The 18,995-nt window shown below is 37.2% G+C and overlaps 1 protein-coding gene across 1 annotated transcript; it reads left to right on the forward strand.

Annotated features, from left to right (window-relative positions):
* Positions 1–2,072: 2,072 nt before the first annotated feature.
* Positions 2,073–13,838, forward strand: LOC133882602 (uncharacterized). Its single transcript, XM_062321805.1, has 7 exons — positions 2,073–2,698; positions 3,318–3,461; positions 10,437–10,509; positions 11,926–12,031; positions 12,119–12,215; positions 13,077–13,172; positions 13,256–13,838. The coding sequence occupies exons 1-7, from the start codon at positions 2,189–2,191 to the stop codon at positions 13,412–13,414; spliced, it is 1,185 nt and encodes a 394-aa protein (XP_062177789.1). The 5' UTR covers positions 2,073–2,188; the 3' UTR covers positions 13,415–13,838.
* The last annotated feature ends 5,157 nt before the right edge of the window (positions 13,839–18,995 follow it).

Consider the following 18,995-nt stretch of genomic DNA (forward strand, 5'->3'; position numbering starts at 1 on the left):
TCTACATTCATTATATTTATCTCTTTATTGTTCACTGTATCACTTTAGGTGGACATATGAGACATTCCTATGGAAACATTAACCATTAATGATTTGTATTTCCCTATCTGAACAAGCCAGGACCACCCTAAAACGCTTACCTGGCTTGAGAAGGGTTGACCAACAGACTTCTGCTTACCAACACTGGTACTATCTAAAGAGTGTTTTGATATGAATCTCTTATGTAGGTGTGACTATAATTAAAGAGTAGAGATTATAGTATATGTATAATGTTAGCAAGTAGTAAGCCTATTACACTATATATAACTAATTAACTATAATATAGTTAATCATGCGTGATGTGTCATATATATACTATGCTTATCAGCTTATGTACATAGACTTATATACTTCTTATTCAATATAGTTATCTACTTATATACTAACTATTAAATATGTTAGTTAACAATTTAACCATATGTCATAATATTATGTACCATAGTTATATTATAGTTAATATACACTAACACATTAATTATTAGCATATTGTTATATGGTTAAATATGTTACAACTAGTTAATAGTATTAATTATTTATTAAATATAATTAGCATTTACTATTTAGTATGTTAATACTTATACATACAATCTTGTATTTATATATGCTTGGGTATATATATGCACCATATTCAAGTAACCTATATATATATATTCCACCCTTTTATCCATCTTTCATCCTCCAAAAGTCCTTCATTGTGCATGGTAACTCTAATATCTATATACGATGAGCTAACGATTTGAGCCAAACTTATTCGAGTCAAGCACATGAGTATTATCCGAATTGAGCCGAGTTTATAAGAGTATGTGTCATTTAAAATTCGTTTCAATTTTTGTGTTCATGAATGATTTATTTATTAATCAAATGAAGGCTGAATCGAGCTAAGCTAAGTTGAGCCGAGTCAAATTCACAAGTGACTAGGCTCATTTAACAACCCTAATTCTATACTCATTTGTTTAAAATCAAAGTTAATAATATTTTTAAGTACAATTGATGAGCTAGTAGAAAGTCACAAGGGCCATGGAAGTGGGTTCGGCCACCTCATATTGGCTCAGGGGCGGAGCCAGCTCCCCCAACCAAATTGAAAAAAAAGCTTTGGGGGGCCAAAATGAGAAAAAATAATAAAATTTGGGGTAAAATTTTAATTATTTATTTATTTTTTTTTTGGGGAGAACCTTTGGCCCCCCCCCCAAGCTCCTTAGTGGCTCCGCCCCTGTATTGGCTAGTCTAGGGTGGCCAAATTCACCCATGGCCATTGGGGGTGGTTCGACAAACCCCAAAAGGCCAAAGAAAAAAAATAAAATAAAATTGAGGGTTGGCCCCTTAGGAGTGGTTTAGGAAGAAAAATTTGGGGGTGGCCAAAATGGGGTCGCTGGCCACCCCAAATTTTTTTTTTTTTTTTTGTTCATTTTGTTTTTTAAAACAAAAAAGAAATAAGTATTTTTTTTAATAATTTCTTAGGTCCTACATGATATTGAAACTTTAAGTATTACTTGTGATAAGTGGTCCATGGGGATGGTAAACTAAACACGCGGAATGAGGGATATGTATCAACATTTTAATGGAAGTGACATGCACGACCATTAAAAAAAGATGATTGTTTCCTACACAACACAGGTACAACTTCACAACACTCCCTCACATGGGGGTGGACCCTACACATTGGGGCCCACCTCCATGTGAAGGAGTGTTGTGAAGTTGTTGTACATGTGTTGTATAAATATCATTTTCCTTAAAAAAAATAAGAAAAGTGATTCTTGTACTCACAGTGCACAACACCAAGACACAATGGAGTGAGCCCAATGTGTAGGCCCCACTTTATTGTGTTTTACTGTTGTATATTTGTTGTGCACGGTGAGTATTTTTATCATTTTCCAAAAAATAGACGGAGGCTAAATGGAAAATACCAACTAGATTTTTTTTATTAACAAGAAGTACTAATTATCACATATTTTGAAATTGAGGCGGTGATTTGGTATGTTATTAAAAAAAAAAAAACATATGTACATGTGAGATGTGAGGTTTAACCCAAATTTTTTAAAACAAAACCGATTGGCAGCGTTGCTATTGCCGAAAACCGATCAAAACCCGCGTCGCAGTCACACCCTCCTCCGCCGGCAATACAAACAAAGCATACTTGAGAAAATAAATAATGCATTTCAACGGGAAACCTACCAGAGCCTGTTCTTTTCCATTCATGGCTCTCTCCCACTCCTCTCTCTTTCTCTCCCGCTCTCACTCCTCCTTCCCTTCCAACCCTAATCTCACCCGCTTCTGCACCCTCCCTCGGCGCACCCAAACCCTATCCTGCAGTACCAACAACTCCACCTCCGACAAGAAATCGTTTGCGGTGGCCACCGGGGAGCTCTTTCTGGGGCTGGCCTCGCGTCTCTTCGTCAAGAGGCCCAGGAGAGGGCCGAACGGCGAGATGGGCTCGGTGGTGATGTTGGAGGACTCTGGGCCGTACGATGAGAGGATTGGGGCAGTGGTGAAGGACGAGGCTGAGCCCCAGGTGATATGGGAGCAGCGCGTCAAGGACGTGGAGGCGGAGCGCCGACGCCGTGTCGTTACGAGCCCCGGGTTTAGCTTCTCCGCCGCTGGCCTTTTGTTTCCCTACCATCTTGGGGTCGCTCAGTTTCTCATTGAGAAGGGTTATATCAAGGTTATTATTTTTCCTACTATATTTTTTTTTTTTTTTGTAAACAACTGTGGAATGGTTAAATGTGAATTTGAAGAATTTCCACGTATTGGGATTTTAAAATTTATTGCGAAACAACGAGTGGACAATTCTCTTTTGTGTGTTTTAAACCATGAATGGTGCCAAAAAAAAAACAGGGTTTATTCCCTTAAAGCTTTTCTAGTACAAATGCTTATGTGTATTGGTTTTTGTGATTCTAGAATAGGGTCTTTCAATTTTTGCTAAAATGGACCCCTTTGTTGATGGTACATATAAGTTTGAAAGCACAAGTGGGCATCTATAAATCAACGCGTTCTTCAAAGAGAATTTTATAGTTGAGAGGTTGAATATACTAGTGACGAGGTTAGAGTGTGCTTGTGTTCTGCTTTTTGATAGCGAATACAGCTTGGGACCTGAAAGTTCCTATATCTTTCTGGTCTTGTGTTTTCGTTCGTTTCTTTAAAAGCATCCCCCTTGCTTTATCTGGGGTAAAGTTAATCAAAATCATTTTACTGGTAGTAACACTCGTAAGTTTTTTATATTCAACATTTTGTTTTCAATATTTACTCCGGCATTCATAACCAGTATGTATATTCTGATACAGGAAACCACACCTTTAGCTGGTTCCTCAGCGGGTGCGATAGTCTGTGCGGTAGTTGCCTCTGGAGCCAGTATGCAAGAGGCATTGAAAGCTACCAAAATACTGGCTGAAGATTGCCGGAATAGAGGGACGGCATTTCGGCTTGGGGTATGTCACAGTGTCACTTCTTCAGTTGTGCAAAGGATATATGGTTCAGTACTGATATTTCTAGGTCGAGTAATATTTTAATTGATTCATGTTTGAAGAATAGTGGTAAATGGTTGTCTGGGTCAGTAATTACCATAATTCTTAATAGTTTCAGTGCATGTGATCCAACATTGATCTCTCTTTGTAGGAATTTGAGCCTCTTCATATCTGATTGATAATTTCTACTCTTATCAAAATGAATGTCTACATTAGTAGTGGCGTTCTTAGCCTTTCCCGCACCTTCATTGGTATAGAACATTAGGCCATGTTTTTTGTTTTTTTTTTTGTTTTTGTTTTTGTTTTCTGTTCTCAAGAAAAATACATTAATAAACAACTTAAAACATAAAACACTCTTCAAAACACAAAACACTTCTAAAAACAGTTTTTAAATTTCACATCAGAACACTTTTTGAAACCAAAAACAAAAAAGACCCTCAGAACACATTAAGATACCCTTATATGCTGAGAAATACATATACTTTATATCTGATGTCCAAGATAGAGTATTTTGACATACTTGTGTCAAGAGATTATATCTGGACCTTATCAACAGATTATATTTACTTTTTTTTTTTTGGCTTTTCTGCAGTATTAAGATCAATTTGTGAAATTAATTAGTGTAAGATATGCCGTTGTAGAACAAAAAGTCCTGCTACATCCAGTGGTGAAAGTTGTCTTGAGAATAGACATTGTGAATCATTCTTGTTTTTATAGTCAATATGATCTTTGTATGACAAGGTTCGTATGGTAAGTGAGTATGTATGGGACTTAGAAACTACTGTATTAAACTTGAATGGATTATGGATATATTTTTGGGTCAAAATATGATTTTAGTCCCTGCTCTGTTTCAGATTCAAATTTTGTTCCTGAGCTATTGATTATTTCTATTTGGTCCTTGAAGTTTTAGAAATCTCTCAATGCTACCCTTAACCTTTCTTACCATCACTTTGCAAATGGCAATTCCGATTATATATGTAAAACCTTTTTTTTTTTTTTTTTTTTTTTTTTTTTTTTTTTTTTTTTTTTATAAGTAAGAAGATTTCATTAAAAAAAGCGTAAGGCGACCCTAAGTACATAAGAAGTATACACAGAAACAACTCAGCTAGCCTACATAAAAAACCCAAGAAAACCCACAAGGATCTACAAACCCACATGAAACTCAAAATACATTAGAAGCCCCCAACAGACACCATCAAACACCCAAGATACAAAAGAAGCCCCCCAGAAAAACCCTATTAAGCACTCAAACCTGCCCCAAAAACCCCCAAAGAAAACACCAAAAACCCACACAACCACCACCCAAAACCCAAGCCGAAATACAAAGCAAGCCCAAATTACAAAGCAAACCCAAATAACAAAGAAAAAACCAGAGCTACAGGAAAAAAAATTGCAGTGGCGCTAGTGCGTGGCGGCCTTCGGTGCCGGCGTGGAACTGTCTGGAGATGACGCGGAATTTGCCGGAGAAGCCACTTGTGAGGCGTGTGCACGGAGAAAAGGCCCCAAACACCGTAGATCTAACTCCCAAGCTTTAGATACTCTCTCGGTCACGCGCGCCAGTACACGGCTCGTGGTGGCGACCGGCTGTTGCTCCGACGGTGGGGAAGAGCCGGGACGCGACGGAGAGTGCTCCGGTGAGGCACGTGCACGGAGAGGAGGTCCCAATTGCCGTAGATCTACAACCCAAGAAAAAGACCCAAATACCCACAAACATCGGCACGACAGTGTTCACAGTAGCGGCGTCAATGGAAAAGACCGGAATAGGTTGGCGAGGCCTCTAGCGGGGTGTAAGTATGTTGAAGAACACCCAACCACTGCAAATCTAAACTCAAAAACAGAGAAGCCCAAAACAAAAAGAACAAAAAGAAGAAGAGAGACCCCTAGACCTAAGCTTTGAAGAAAGCTGGAAGAGGATGGAGGAGAGGAGTGCCTCTCCTCCCTCCACACTAGACGAAAACAGAGAAGCTACCAAGAGTTTAGGCAGAGAGGGAGACATGTAAAACCCTTGGAAAGCAATTGATCTAAGATGGAGAATTAATGAAGAATCTAGGATAAAGAGGGTAGAAAGAAGGTTGAGGATCCCCCGTTGGAGTTTTAGGATGCCATTGAAGAGGACCTTTTTTCAGGTTGTAAAGCTTGCGTGTCCAAAGAACAAAGGTAGGAAGGAGGTGTTGAACCTAAATAGCTCTATTAACTACGGCGATGCAAGCGTGTCTTCTCGGAGAGGAAAAGGCAAGAATCACGTGCTGTAGCGTGTATGCTCCATGTGGGTTCTGGGTTTTAGGGTCTTAGGGTTGAGGGTTTATTTGGGTTTTTTCCTTGTGGGCAGTTTTGTTCGTTTCTGTATATATTTCCTATGTATGTAGAGGCACCTTACACTTTTTATTTTTATTTTTTATTTTTTATAAAATTTATTACTTATAAAAAAAAAATAAAGAGGGTAGAAAAGAAGTTCATCAATTCAAACATGTCAGTTCAAAATGTGGGTCTATGGTTTATCATGGTACAATCTGTACTATGGATTTTTCTTGTTGCAAAGTGGAATCCTATCTGATAGAACAATGATAATTTGGCTATTAAACCGTGCTCATCTATGTGAGTTCTCATTGATATATATAGAAGAATACAAGAGAGTTTGAATAACAATACATAACTGCATCTACTTCCTATTCAATAGGACTAGAACTCTTATCTAACTTATCTCTTATCTATCTATCATAGAGTTTGAATTCTAATATAACTGAACCTTATCTAGCTTAACACTAGAGTTTGAGTAGAAGTTGATTTCCTAGGTAGGATCCTTAATACCCTCCCGCAAGATCAATGGGGAAGATCGCACGTTGAGCTTGAAAATAGGTGCTGAAAACGTTGGGAGACTAGTGGTTTAGGAAGAACATCAGCAAGTTGATCTGAACTAGGAATGAACCGGATTTCCAAGGATTTATCAGCTACTCGATCACGAACAAAGTGAAAATCGATCTCCACATGCTTTGTACGAGCATGAAAAACTGGATTAACCGACATGTATGTAGCTCCAATATTATCACACCAAAGAGTTGGTGGAGAACGTAAACTGATTCCAAGTTCTTGAAGTAAAGCACGAATCCATAGGAGTTCGGCAGTAGTGTTTGCAACTGCTTTATACTCTGCTTCTGTTGAGGACCTAGATACTGTAGGTTGTTTGCGTGAGCTCCAAGACACCAAGTTAGAACCAAGAAAAACACAATATGCACCTGTGGATCGTCGATCATCTGGGCATCTAGCCCAGTCAGCATCCGAGTATGCTTGCAACTGAAGAGAAGAAGTACGGCTAATAAGAAGACCATGAGAAAGCGTGTGTTTCAAGTACCGAAGGATTCTTTTAACTGCTTGCCAATGATGCTGAAGAGGGCAGTGCATAAACTGGCACACTCTATTTACTGCAAACCCTAATCTGGTCTGGTGAAAGAGAGATACTGTAATGACCCTACAGTGCTGCGATATAGGGTTGGATCTTCCATTGGATCACCAGAGAAGGAAAAGAGACTTGAAGAAGACGCCATTGGAGAAGAGATAGGCTTGGCTTCATGCATTTTTGTTTTCTTCAAGAGATCCAATATATATCGTTTCTGAGAGAGAAGAAGACCCGCTTCAACTTTATTGACTTCAACACCTAAAAAATAGTGAAGAGCACCTAATTCTTTTACGGCAAAATCAACACCGAGAAGCTTCTAAAGTTCTGTAGTTGCAGCTGGATCCGATGCTGTGATTATTATGTCATCGACATAAATTAGGAGATAAATAGTTACTGTCTTGGTGCAATAAATGAAGAGAGAAGTGTCGGCCTTAGAACCCACAAAACCAATCTGAAGTAACTTATTACTGAGGCGAGAAAACCAAGCGTGGGGGGCTTGTTTTAAGCCATAAATCGCCTTTTGAAGCTTGCACACATGATTAGGAAAGCTGGGATGAAGAAAACCAGGTGGTTGGACCATGTATACATCCTCGGATAGAAAACCATGCAAGAATGCATTCTGAATATCAATCTGCTTGATTGACCAACCTGCTGAAAAGGCAAGAGAAAGAACTGTCCGAATGGTTGTAGGCTTGACAACAGGACTATAGGTCTCTCCAAAATCAACACCGGCCTGTTGATGAAAGCCCTTAGCAACTAGACGTGCTTTATGTCGTTCTATGGACCCATCAGCTTTCCTCTTAAGCTTGAATACCCATTTACAGCATACAAGATTCTGAGAAGGCTGCTTAGCAACAAGAGACCAGGTTTGGTTTTGAAGGAGAGCATTAAATTCAACTTGCATAGCATTTCTCCATTCCAGAACTTTTACTGCATTGGAGAAGCAAGTTGGTTCAATAAGAGCTGAATCTGTTTCTACCACTAAAACCTGTGGAACTGGGTATCGGATGGTGCCATCTGTAAGTTGCCTTTGCTGAAAAATGTGATTCATTGACCTTGTACACATGGGATGTACCCGAACAGGAGGACTATTCGTGTGAGAGTTGGAATTAGGCAGGCTAATCTCAGCAGAGGTAGGAGAAGGAGAACTCAAAAAAGAATTAGAAGGAGAGACAACTGCTGGAATTTGTAGCTGAGAAGTGACAGGAGGTGTTGGAAGTAAAGGAGGAAGAACCGGTGCCTGAACTGGTGAAGGAGAAGGAGAAACAGGAGAGACAGCAGCAAAGGGAAATTGATCTTCATGGAAGATGACATCTCGGGAGATGTACACCCGGCCAAAATCAATGTGAAGACATTTATAGCCTTTATGATGTTGACTATACCCAAGAAAGAGACTCTTTGGAACGTGGAGAAAACTTATGAGAATTATAGGGTCTTAAGTTTGGAAAGCAAGCACAGCCGAACACCTTAAGAAACTTATAATCCGGAATTTGATTAAAAAGTTTCTCAAAAGGTGATTTATTTTGTAACAAAGGTGTTGGGAAACGGTTAATAAGATAGCATGAAGTGAGACAAGCCTCATCCCAAATTTTTTGAGGGAGATGGCTTTCAGCCAAGAGAGCTAGAGTAGTGTCAATAAGATGCCTATGTTTTCTTTCTACACATCCTTGTTGTTGGTGTGTATGAGGTCAAGAGATATGATGAGTTATGCCATGAGTTTGAAAATACGAATGAAGGGTGCGATATTCGCCATCCCAATCAGATTGAACGCTTATTATTTTGGAATTTAGTAGACGTTCAACCATGGTTTGAAATTGGAGAAAGGTTGGCATAACATCAGATTTAGCTTGAATTGGATAAACCCAAGTGTAACGACTATAAGCATCAATAAAGGACACATAAAACCGATTTCCATTAATTGAAAGAGTTGGGGAAGGTCCCCATACATCGGAATAAACTAATTCTAAAGGTTTACAAATGCTGGAAGTAGAAGAAGAAAACGGCAATTGATGACCCTTAGCTTGTGGACAGATCTTGCAAGCAGTGGATGAGAAGGTGATTAGTCTTTTCTTCATTCTTTTTACACAGAAGCCACCAATTAGCTAAAGAGAAGCCCTTCTTTCTAAGGGTATCTACCGTGAGAATTCTATCAAGTGCTGTTGTCCACAAGAAGAAAGCAGCGCGAGGAGGCGCCTTAACCTTCCAAACACTTCTCTATGGAAAAGAACTGTGCTCACATAACTGCAACAGAGTAGAATAACTCTTTACTATAAATCTCTGGCTGCTAGAAGGAGTCCACAACAAGTTGTCCATTTCCCTCGGATGCGTCTTTTCGATGAATACAAGAGACTAAAGAAAGAGTCAAAAGATTCCAGTTCCCAATCACGTGCAACCCTAATGAAACTAGGGTTCCAATGGATAAAGGAACTGGATAGGTCTAAATAATTAGACATAGAGGCCTCCTTGTTTCGAGCAATGGGAATAGAGTTATGGAAAAGAATGCTTAAGTGGCTCTATTCCACACTATACATCATGCCAGAAACTAATGTGAGAACCATCCCCAACCTTGTAGGATAGAAAATTGGAAAAAGAACCCCAACCATTTCTAATATTCCTCCAAAAGCTCACCCCATAAGGATCTTGAGCTTCCTCTGAGCACCAACCTCCTCTCTTGAGCCCATACTTCGAATCAATCACCTGTCTCCATAATGAATGGTCCTCATGCCCAAATCTCCAAAGCCATTTACCAAGAAGATCCTTGTTGAATACCATCAACTTTTTAATACCCAACCTCCCTTTGGAAACAGGGTTGCAAACTGTCTTCTAATTAACCAGATGTATTTTGGGATCCCCACCTGGACCATCCCAAAGATCTCTGAAGGCACTCCAATCGCCTAGCTATACCTGCTGGTAAGAGGGAAAAAAAGTATGTAGGAAGACTAGATAACGTGCTCTTGATGAGCGTAAGATGCCCCACCTTTGACAAGTAGATCTTTTTTCAGCTAGCCAACCTTTTTTCCATTCTCTCAACTACCCGATCCCAAATAGCTCTTGATTTGAAGGGGGCACCTAGAGGAAGACTCAGGTATTTCATAGGAAAAGAAGAAATTCTACAACTGAGAATACCAGCGAACTCCTCTATCTTAGGAACCTCCCCAACTGCGACTAACTCAGATTTTTGGAGCTTGATCTTCAATCCCAAAATGGTCTCAAAGCATAGGAGAATGTGATCTAGATTATAGATATGTTCACTATCACACATAATAAGTGTATCATCTGCAAACAAAAGGTGAGAAACTTCCTAAGAGGAAGTGTTGATACTGTTAACAAAACTGATAGTTAGGACCCACTCATTTTGTTTTTCACACATTTGTATAGATAAATATGGGATTAAAAAAGTCAATTATACTAACAATATTGATTTTTGGAAGTTTGTGAATCTAAAGCTCTTAAACTAGCAGCACTATGGCAATAGAGAGCCAACTTGATTAATATAAAGTGTTTGCTCAAACTATCTTAATTTTTTCCAATGTCTCTTTGCATAGGCTGTTCTTCGGGATGTTCTTGACAAGTTTCTGCCAGATGATGCTCATATTAGGTCCAGTGGTAGGGTTCGTGGTAAGAATTGTTCGGTTTCCTTAAATGTGCATATTATGGTATGTGTCTAGAAATTTTTGCTATGGCTAACTCTTTTGACTCGAGTTTTATGGTTGAGTATATGTATGAATGTGCATATATGTAAATGTATATCTATAGTGCTTATGGAGGGAAAGGAATGGGGGCCTATTATTGGTACCTCATGGATATCTTGCACCAAATCTGCCGCTTCAGATTCAAGAAGTAGCTTATGGAAGTTACCAGAAGAACCTGTAGTATTCCCCTATATTTTTGTAATGAAAAGAAACAAAAATAAAAAGATTAAATGCAGTTTATAAAGAAACAAGGCAATGAAATGCATAAATGGGTTACAGTGCTGGAGATTTTCCTCGTATATTGTTGCCTGGATACTAGGGAATCTGATGATGCAGATTGCTTCCTTTTTTTTTTTTTTTCTTTTTTTTTTTTTTTTTTTTGTTGTTTTTGCTTTTGTTTTCCTCATGTTTTTCTTATATACCTTGCATTGATATGGGAAACTTTCCCGACAAAAAGGAACGGAAGAAGATATGCAGAAGTTTGCAAGTTTTTCTATCCTTCCACCAACCCCCGTTAAGGAGAAGAAATAATACAAGCTATAAAGGACAATATGAATACAGATCAAGAGTCAGAAATTTACCATGCAGTTTTCCTAGCATTGATTGTTATGATTGGGTCATCCTCTTATGAGTGGCGCGTGTAAATGAATTACATGCTTAATTGCTAAGGAAATTAAAGTGAAAATGCGACATCTTTACCTGGGAGCACTTTATGCTTTTATTGATATTTCGATTACTTTTATATATATAAAAGTGATATGAAAGGTATTTTCAAAATTTTTGAAGAACATTTTAAAAGGGTCAAAAACTTCAAATTAACAAATTATGTGTATAAGAATCCTTTAAATGTATTTGTATTGATCATTTTCTTTTTTGATAAGTAATAAAGATTTTATAAAAAAAGCGTAAGGCGCTCCTATGTACACATGAAGCATACACAGGAACTACCAAAGCAGCTTACAAGAAAAAAGAAAACCCAACAACCCTCAAAAACCCAAGCCATCAAGAAATTGGACAAATTGTGATTTGAGCATAAAATTGTTGATAAATTACTTTAATCATACATGTTTTGCTGGGAGGGTTGGGTGTCTCAAATGATGGAATATCTGGAGGGAGGTGTTTGCTGGTTCCTGTGGCCTCAGAGATGTCGCTGTAATGCAGCCTTTTTAAAGCTCCACTTTTGGTTCAGAAGGCTTTTCCTAGCATTATAGAGTGCCTGCATATATATATATATAGCAGGCGTTCCAAGATTGATTAGATTGCTTTTTCTCTCCATTTGGAACAACTCGCTTTTCAATTCATTTCTACATGCCACTCCTTATTATGGTCTCTTTTGTTACAGTTGCTGTAACCCAGATTCTCTGGAGACCTCGGGGTTTATTGGTTGATCAGTATGATTCCAAGGAAGATCTCATCAATGCGGTTTTCACTTCCTCTTTTATTCCAGGGTGATTAGTAAATATATCATTTTGGTTTGCAAATGTTTTCTACTGTATTAATACATGTAGTAGAACTGAAAATATACTTCAGTGCAGGTATCTTGCACCAAGGCCAGCTACAATGTTTCGGAATAGACTCTGTATTGATGGTGGTTTGACGTTGTTTATGCCACCAACCTCTGCTGCACAGACGGTATTTATAGTGACCAAGTTATTTTCCAATGTTGTAATACCAGATATTTAATATGAAGGGAAGCCTTATAAATTGTAGCTCATTGCATATAATCAATGCATTTGCATAAATTACTTATGTGGTACTTGAGTTAATTTATTTTCTAAGTAGTAACAGAGTAATGTTTGGGAAAAATGTATGACAGTTACAGTGATTCCTTATTGGGATTGTTTTCTGAAGGTCCTCTGAATTATTCATTGTCAACTTAGTGTGTTGCATGCTTCTGCTTCTGCCTCTGATCTTATTTTTTCTTCTCTTTTTTAAATTTTGTGACTGGTGTTTGCTAATTCTGCCAAACTCTGAAACATTTGCTTGCTTGATTTTTAATATCACTTCTACTTGAATTGGGGTATTTTGCTTATTATTCTATCACGTGAATACTTCTTTTCTGGAAGTACTTTCAAATTCAAAAGCAATGATTTATGGGGGTGTTTGGGCATCTCAGAATATACTTATTAATAATAAACACTATTATGACATTATTTTGTAGTGTCTTTAGACTCTCTGTGGTAACGGGATTGAATTTATTTTCTCCTCAAAAGAATGTCAAATGAGCATGAACACATTTATCTATAGTATGCTCTGGCATTCATTGAGTTTAATGAGTTCATATCCTGTCTCATGGATGATTCTTTTTAAAGTCGAAAAATCAGGTAGAGTCGTGCAAATTATCATTGTGGCTCTAAATTAGTTTTGTAATGACAATATTATGAATTTGGGTCTTCAAAATATTATGGAAACTAAACAAGATACGTCTGTGCAAAGCACATATATGATGTTCCTCCTGGAGGTAGTATGTAACTGAGCCTTGTTGCTTTGCAGGTTCGTATTTGTGCTTTTCCAGCCAGTCGATTGGGATTGAAAGAGATCGGAATCAGTCCAGACTGCAATCCTGAAAATAGGGCTAGTCCCCGAGAGGTAATCTTGTAACTCTTTGATTGAATTATCCACAATTTCTTTGAGGATAAGCCAATGACATTCTATTCCCCACAACATTTCAGCTTTTCAATTGGGCACTTGAGCCTGCAGAAGATTATGTTCTTGACCAGCTCTTTGAGGTTGGCTATAAAGACGCAGCTGTTTGGGCAGAAAAGAACCCTGTCGAAGTAGTTGAAGATGGCAATCCCCTAGTTGGAAATGGCTTTGCCTCTTCATCATGATGGTGATTAACCCTGGTTTGACGGAGACGATGTATAAATCATGGGGTAATTCTGCAGCCTTTTGGATCCTGTTATTTCATTATCAGATGGCAGGCCACAGGCTAATTTTCCTCTTGCACTGTAGTGCTTCTTTATAAAGGTCAGAATGGACAGTCACGTATACTACCGCATACTGTATAACAAGATTGGTCAAGCTCATTGTAAGATATTTTAGAAAGGGAAAATGGGCAAAAGAAAAACAAAAACAAAAACCAAAAGAAAAGAAAAGAAAAGAAAAGATTAGTTCAATTTGAAGTTTGAGTTTTATCTCAAGCGAACTCAAATCTTCATTAAAGATTGGTTCAATTTTCCTGATGAACTTTTCAGAAGATCTCTGTACTTTGTATACATATAATTTTAACACACAAACAGAAGTATTCCATCATTCTGTTGTCTCTGTATAAAATTAAGCTAGGGTTATAAAAATCCCTTTTTATAATATGAATATGTACTTGTGCTATATATTTCCTGGTAGTGGTGAATATATATATGAAAAATGTTCCCTACACTCATTTTTCACAACAGCTCCACAACAAGCTGATGTGGCTGATAATGTTTTATTATTTTTTTACAAAAAGAAAAGAAAACAAAACAGAAAAAATAATAAAATGTTACCAGCCACGTCAGCTTGTTGTGGGACTGTTGTGAGAAATGAGTGTAGGGATCATTTCTCTCTCTATATATATATATATATGTACTTATGCTTTATGAATGCGATCTTGGATTTTTCTTGGATTGTTCTATATATATAATTGGACTTTAATAAATAGTTTTTTGTTAGCAAAGAAAAATTATATAATTTAATCTCTATCCCAAACGACCCCTTTGGTATTTTAGACCACTAGACTTTAAAATGTGATATTTGAACACTTCTAACTATTATCCCCTTACGAAACATTTCTCACATGCGGCGCATGTAAGTTTTTCGAATTTAACATCTTAAAATGCTATTTAAAATCATTCATAAAAAAATTAAACAAGTGAAAAAAAAATTATAAAAATAAAACAACAGAAAAAATAAACTAAATGTAGTCCACCTTTCTGAGACATGGGAATACAGGTGTGGTTATTTGCAGTATCTACATCCGTTTTTGCAAAATGCGAATATCACTTTTTGATATATGCATTTATGTGATTATCGCGGTTATTATCCGCTATCTGCAAATAGGTAATGAGCCTATTTTAAACGCTTTTAAAAATAATTTTGACTGATTTGTACTTCAATAAATATGTGCTAAGATTGATATAGCAGGAAGATAACATGTAGGCACTATTACCCAAAAAAAAAAAAAAAAAAAATGTATGAAATTGTAGTTTATGCTTTTTTAAGTGGAATAAAATTCATTTCAATACAAACAAGCAACTTATTTGCAAGAAACTAGTCAATTTTGTTGTGAATCACATGTTGCATCCTTTATAATATAATGGCGCATACTTGCACATGCTATAATTAACTAGCTAAACGACCTTTAGATGGTAAATTTTCAAACCGCCATTAGTACTAATCCCACACTCCAAGTGCAACATAAAATAGTTGCAATTACCAATGGCCGTTTATGTGAAGTGGAAAATATGTTCGCAAATATTTCATGACATCTAAAATAGTTGCAATTACTGAAGCTGAAACAATAATTATGACAAAACCAACACACACTCATTCACAGAGAGAGAGAGAGAGAGACCTGTAAAAATCAACGTTAAGGAGGGAATTAGGGCTGGAGACTAAGGATGCAACCTGGACTTCTCCTTTGAGGCCATCACACAAACAACAACCATGCTTAGAATAGAGAATGAGCTTTTTTCAATGAGCAGAGAAATAAGGCGACAAAGGATGGGCAAGAAGCCAAAGGGGTGAAGAGGGCAAAGGCGGCCTAGCATATTTATTTATTTATTATTATTATTTTTTTTAAAAAAAAATTGGATGCATACTTGGGACTAGGATTATTGTTCTGGCAACAAAGGGGGGCATTGGCTACATATGTTGTACTAAGGGCAAGTACACAGAATGAGGCAGCCGGTAAGGACCCTCATAACTTAGGCTGCTCCATAGTACAAAATTTTGTTGGGGAGAAAGTATATGGTTTCTAAATACTTGGTTTTAATTGAATTCAGAGGTGGTCCAGGCCTTTTCTGTTCCACGCACCCCTTTTTTTCAGACAGTTTTTAGTTGCTGACGTACCTGCTTTTGCAAAATAGGAAAAAAGTCCGTTAAAAGAGCTTGTTGGGATGTGCCGGCGGGAGGTAATTCCGATGCCTAAGTCAGTCATCACCCCTTAAAGGTTAATGGTCATTGAACTTCGAGTATTCTCTTTTTTCTATGGAAGGCGGAGAGAAAGATCAAAAAGATCCCGCGTACCTGGGCATCGTGTGGTTTATATAGGAGCCAAGCATTGAATGCCACAATGATAGCTAATCCTCATACCCTTCAAGTCCTTAGGTCAGGGGGTTTTGCCAAATGATACGTGTCAATAAGTTGTAGTGTCCTTACTCCTTGATTTGAGGAGTTGAAGGCACTTTGGTCATGTCCGAGTATTGTAGACTGTCATGTGCATTGTAAATGTATTCTGGAATCGCCGAATTAGAGGGATAGTTCAAAGATACCCTTTTTAATACGAGTCTAAACAATCTTTGACAGAATCTCGTAAGTTGTGCTAGTGGAGACTTTTGATGGTAATCGGAGTAGACAACTGCGTTTGATTCCCGATTGACAATGAGCCTTGATAACAAGGAATGATGGCGGTCCCTAATTAGTACTCGAGCGTTGAGTTTGCGAATGTTGTTAATGGATTCTAATCGCTGGTGGGCTTTACCTGGCTAGCTTCTTCAATAGCGATTGTGCTTATAGCTGGCAGCCCAACTCCCAACACCCTTCAACATAGAGTATGCAAAATTCTTGCCCTCAACTAGTGACGTAAATTTTTTGAAAGGTACCTTAGTTTGTTGGGTAGGAGTGAAGGTGCTTGTGTCATGATCCCAGGAAGTGTTAGTCACATGTGTAATATATCCTAAAAGATCTAGTCATAGTTACAATTAAAACTTTCCACCTTTGATGAGCATTGAATGTTGCACATTTAAGCCTCTTAACTTGCATATGTTAGCCTCTTAGTTTTATTGTGATATAATGTTTTGTGTTGCTTTTATGTTTTAAGCATTCTCAGGATTCGAAGGGAAAAACACAAGTAATCCTTCGGTCTTAAAGCTTCAAATCCAGCAAAAACAAATCTAGCACTTTGCAAGACAAAACACTCAAGCACACCTCAAAGGACTCGAGTAGTACCACAACGCTCGAGCGCACATTAGGAAGGCTTAAGCACAGTCCCATGCAAGCAAGCGTAGGAATCCACCAGCTTGATGCGCTTGAGCTCATATCAGAATAGGCTCAAGTGCACAACTGAGCTAGAGCGTAGTAACAAAGAGCTCAGTGCATTAATGTGGCATAACTGACAGCAAGGCAAAACCAGAAAAGAAATGAAGTTTTCCTTCTCCTACTTGAACTAGAAGTTCTAAAAGACCACAGATTGGAGTAGGGTTTCTCTTGTACTCTATAAATACACCTTATATTCGTGCATTAGAAGCAAGCCACATTACATAGTAGAAATCAATAGGGTTAGTGGCTAGGTTTTGGGAGATGATGCGAACCTCAATCAACACGCTTTGAGACCCCAACAAACAATATTGGCATATTTGCCCAAGAAAGCTAAAATTTAGATTTTTGATAAAAGAAAACCTTGATCCAACGTTTATAAATGAAACGCGAACCGAAGGTCTAAAGTAACAAACCCCGACCCAATGATTATAATTGAATCACGAACCGAAGCTATAAAATAACAAACCCCGACCCAATGATTATAAGTGAATCATAAATCGAAGGTATAAAATTTGAATGCCACAAGGAAGAATCCTTGATAAGTTCACAAGTTCTCTGAAGAACCAATAGAAGAAAATAAATCTTACATTTTCGATTTAATGATACTTCATTACAATGAGTGCAGACTATTTGTAACCTTTTCAGTCCTACACGCCCACTATAAGGAAAAGGAAACTAACGTATTTCAAAAATAAGAAAATAGATGAAAAAAAAGGACTAAAAACATATGATCTTAAAATTTAGCACTAATAATAGGCAAGTCAATTAGCCAATTAATTGGTATAGAATTGGGAAGTCAATTAGCCAATTAATTGGTATGAAATAGGTAAGTCAATCAGCCAATTAATTGGTCTGAACTTAGAAAGTCAATCAGCCACCTTCTCATTCTAATTCCACCTCAAATCAAGCCATAATCAGCAATTAATCCACACCATTTCTAAGGAAATTTCAGCCATTAATCCACGCCTAATTAAGCAAGATCAGCCCCATTAATAGCTTGGATTAAATTTATTACACCTTCATATTCCTTTGGGCCAAACTTGGAATGCCCCGTTTTAGAATAACCTCAAATCTCTTGAATCAGCCCATTAAGTGCTTCTTTGATCTTCTTGAATCTTGCTATAGTAATAGGCTCAACTGGAACATGCAATGGATCCTTTAATGGTGCATGTTGATTCTCATCATTGGGAGAAAAGTGTAGAAATTTCAGCAGCTTCTAGGGATAGATTTCTCCTCGAGAGTATTGATATAACCGTTTCCAATTAATAATGGTGTAATTGTGTTTTTCTTTAGGCATTTTATGCATATGAATGATGGTTGTTTAACCTTGAGATTGTGTTTTAATGATTATATTCAATTTTGATAAAGCTTTTATCTTGTCATAGAAAGTTGTTTATTTCTATTGAACTCAACCTTTGTATTTTATGTGATCGTATAGATGATGGTTTTACAATGGTTTTAATGGATACGAAATCGAGAGGGTTTGATAGGCCATGCCTAAGAAGGATGAATTGTTTTACACCATAGTTAGTTTAATTTAGGTAGAACAACTTATGCTTATCGAAAAATGAGTTATACTTTTCCCTTGATTACATGTATGCTAATTATAAGATTTAATAGCTCATACCTAGGGAAGACTGATTGTACTGTATTTTAGTGATTAGGTGGACGATCCGTGCCAACCAAAGATAGATTATTCTTATTTCTTAATAAAAGAATTTTCTTGACGTCATCGCATGAGTCATATCATTCATGTATGTGAAATTCTAATTTTAAATGCAATTTACCATCATTATGAGGTTAGTAGTGAAATTAATCCCCTATATCTCTCCAATTTATCTTTCTTTTACTTTTACATTTTTTATTTAGTTTCAATTGCAAATCAGAAATAAAATATCTTTTTTGAATTAGATTATAGTTAATCTTAGTAACTTAAAGACAAAACCCACAATCCTTGAGGTTCGACACCCTCACATAGACCTATCTTACAAAGATTCGTTCTATTGAGAGTTGTTATTTTATTATTACAACATTCAAGACAACATCAATTTTTGGCGCCGTTGCCGGGGACTATTATGGTTGTGTAGTTAAATTTTTGAGATTGAATCTATGAATTTGATTCATAGTTTAGGACATTATTTATACAGATTTTTCATATTCTTTTCTAGTTTTTCA

Source organism: Alnus glutinosa, chromosome 11 (assembly GCF_958979055.1).
Source record: "Alnus glutinosa chromosome 11, dhAlnGlut1.1, whole genome shotgun sequence".
In the NCBI taxonomy this organism is placed as follows: domain Eukaryota; kingdom Viridiplantae; phylum Streptophyta; class Magnoliopsida; order Fagales; family Betulaceae; genus Alnus; species Alnus glutinosa.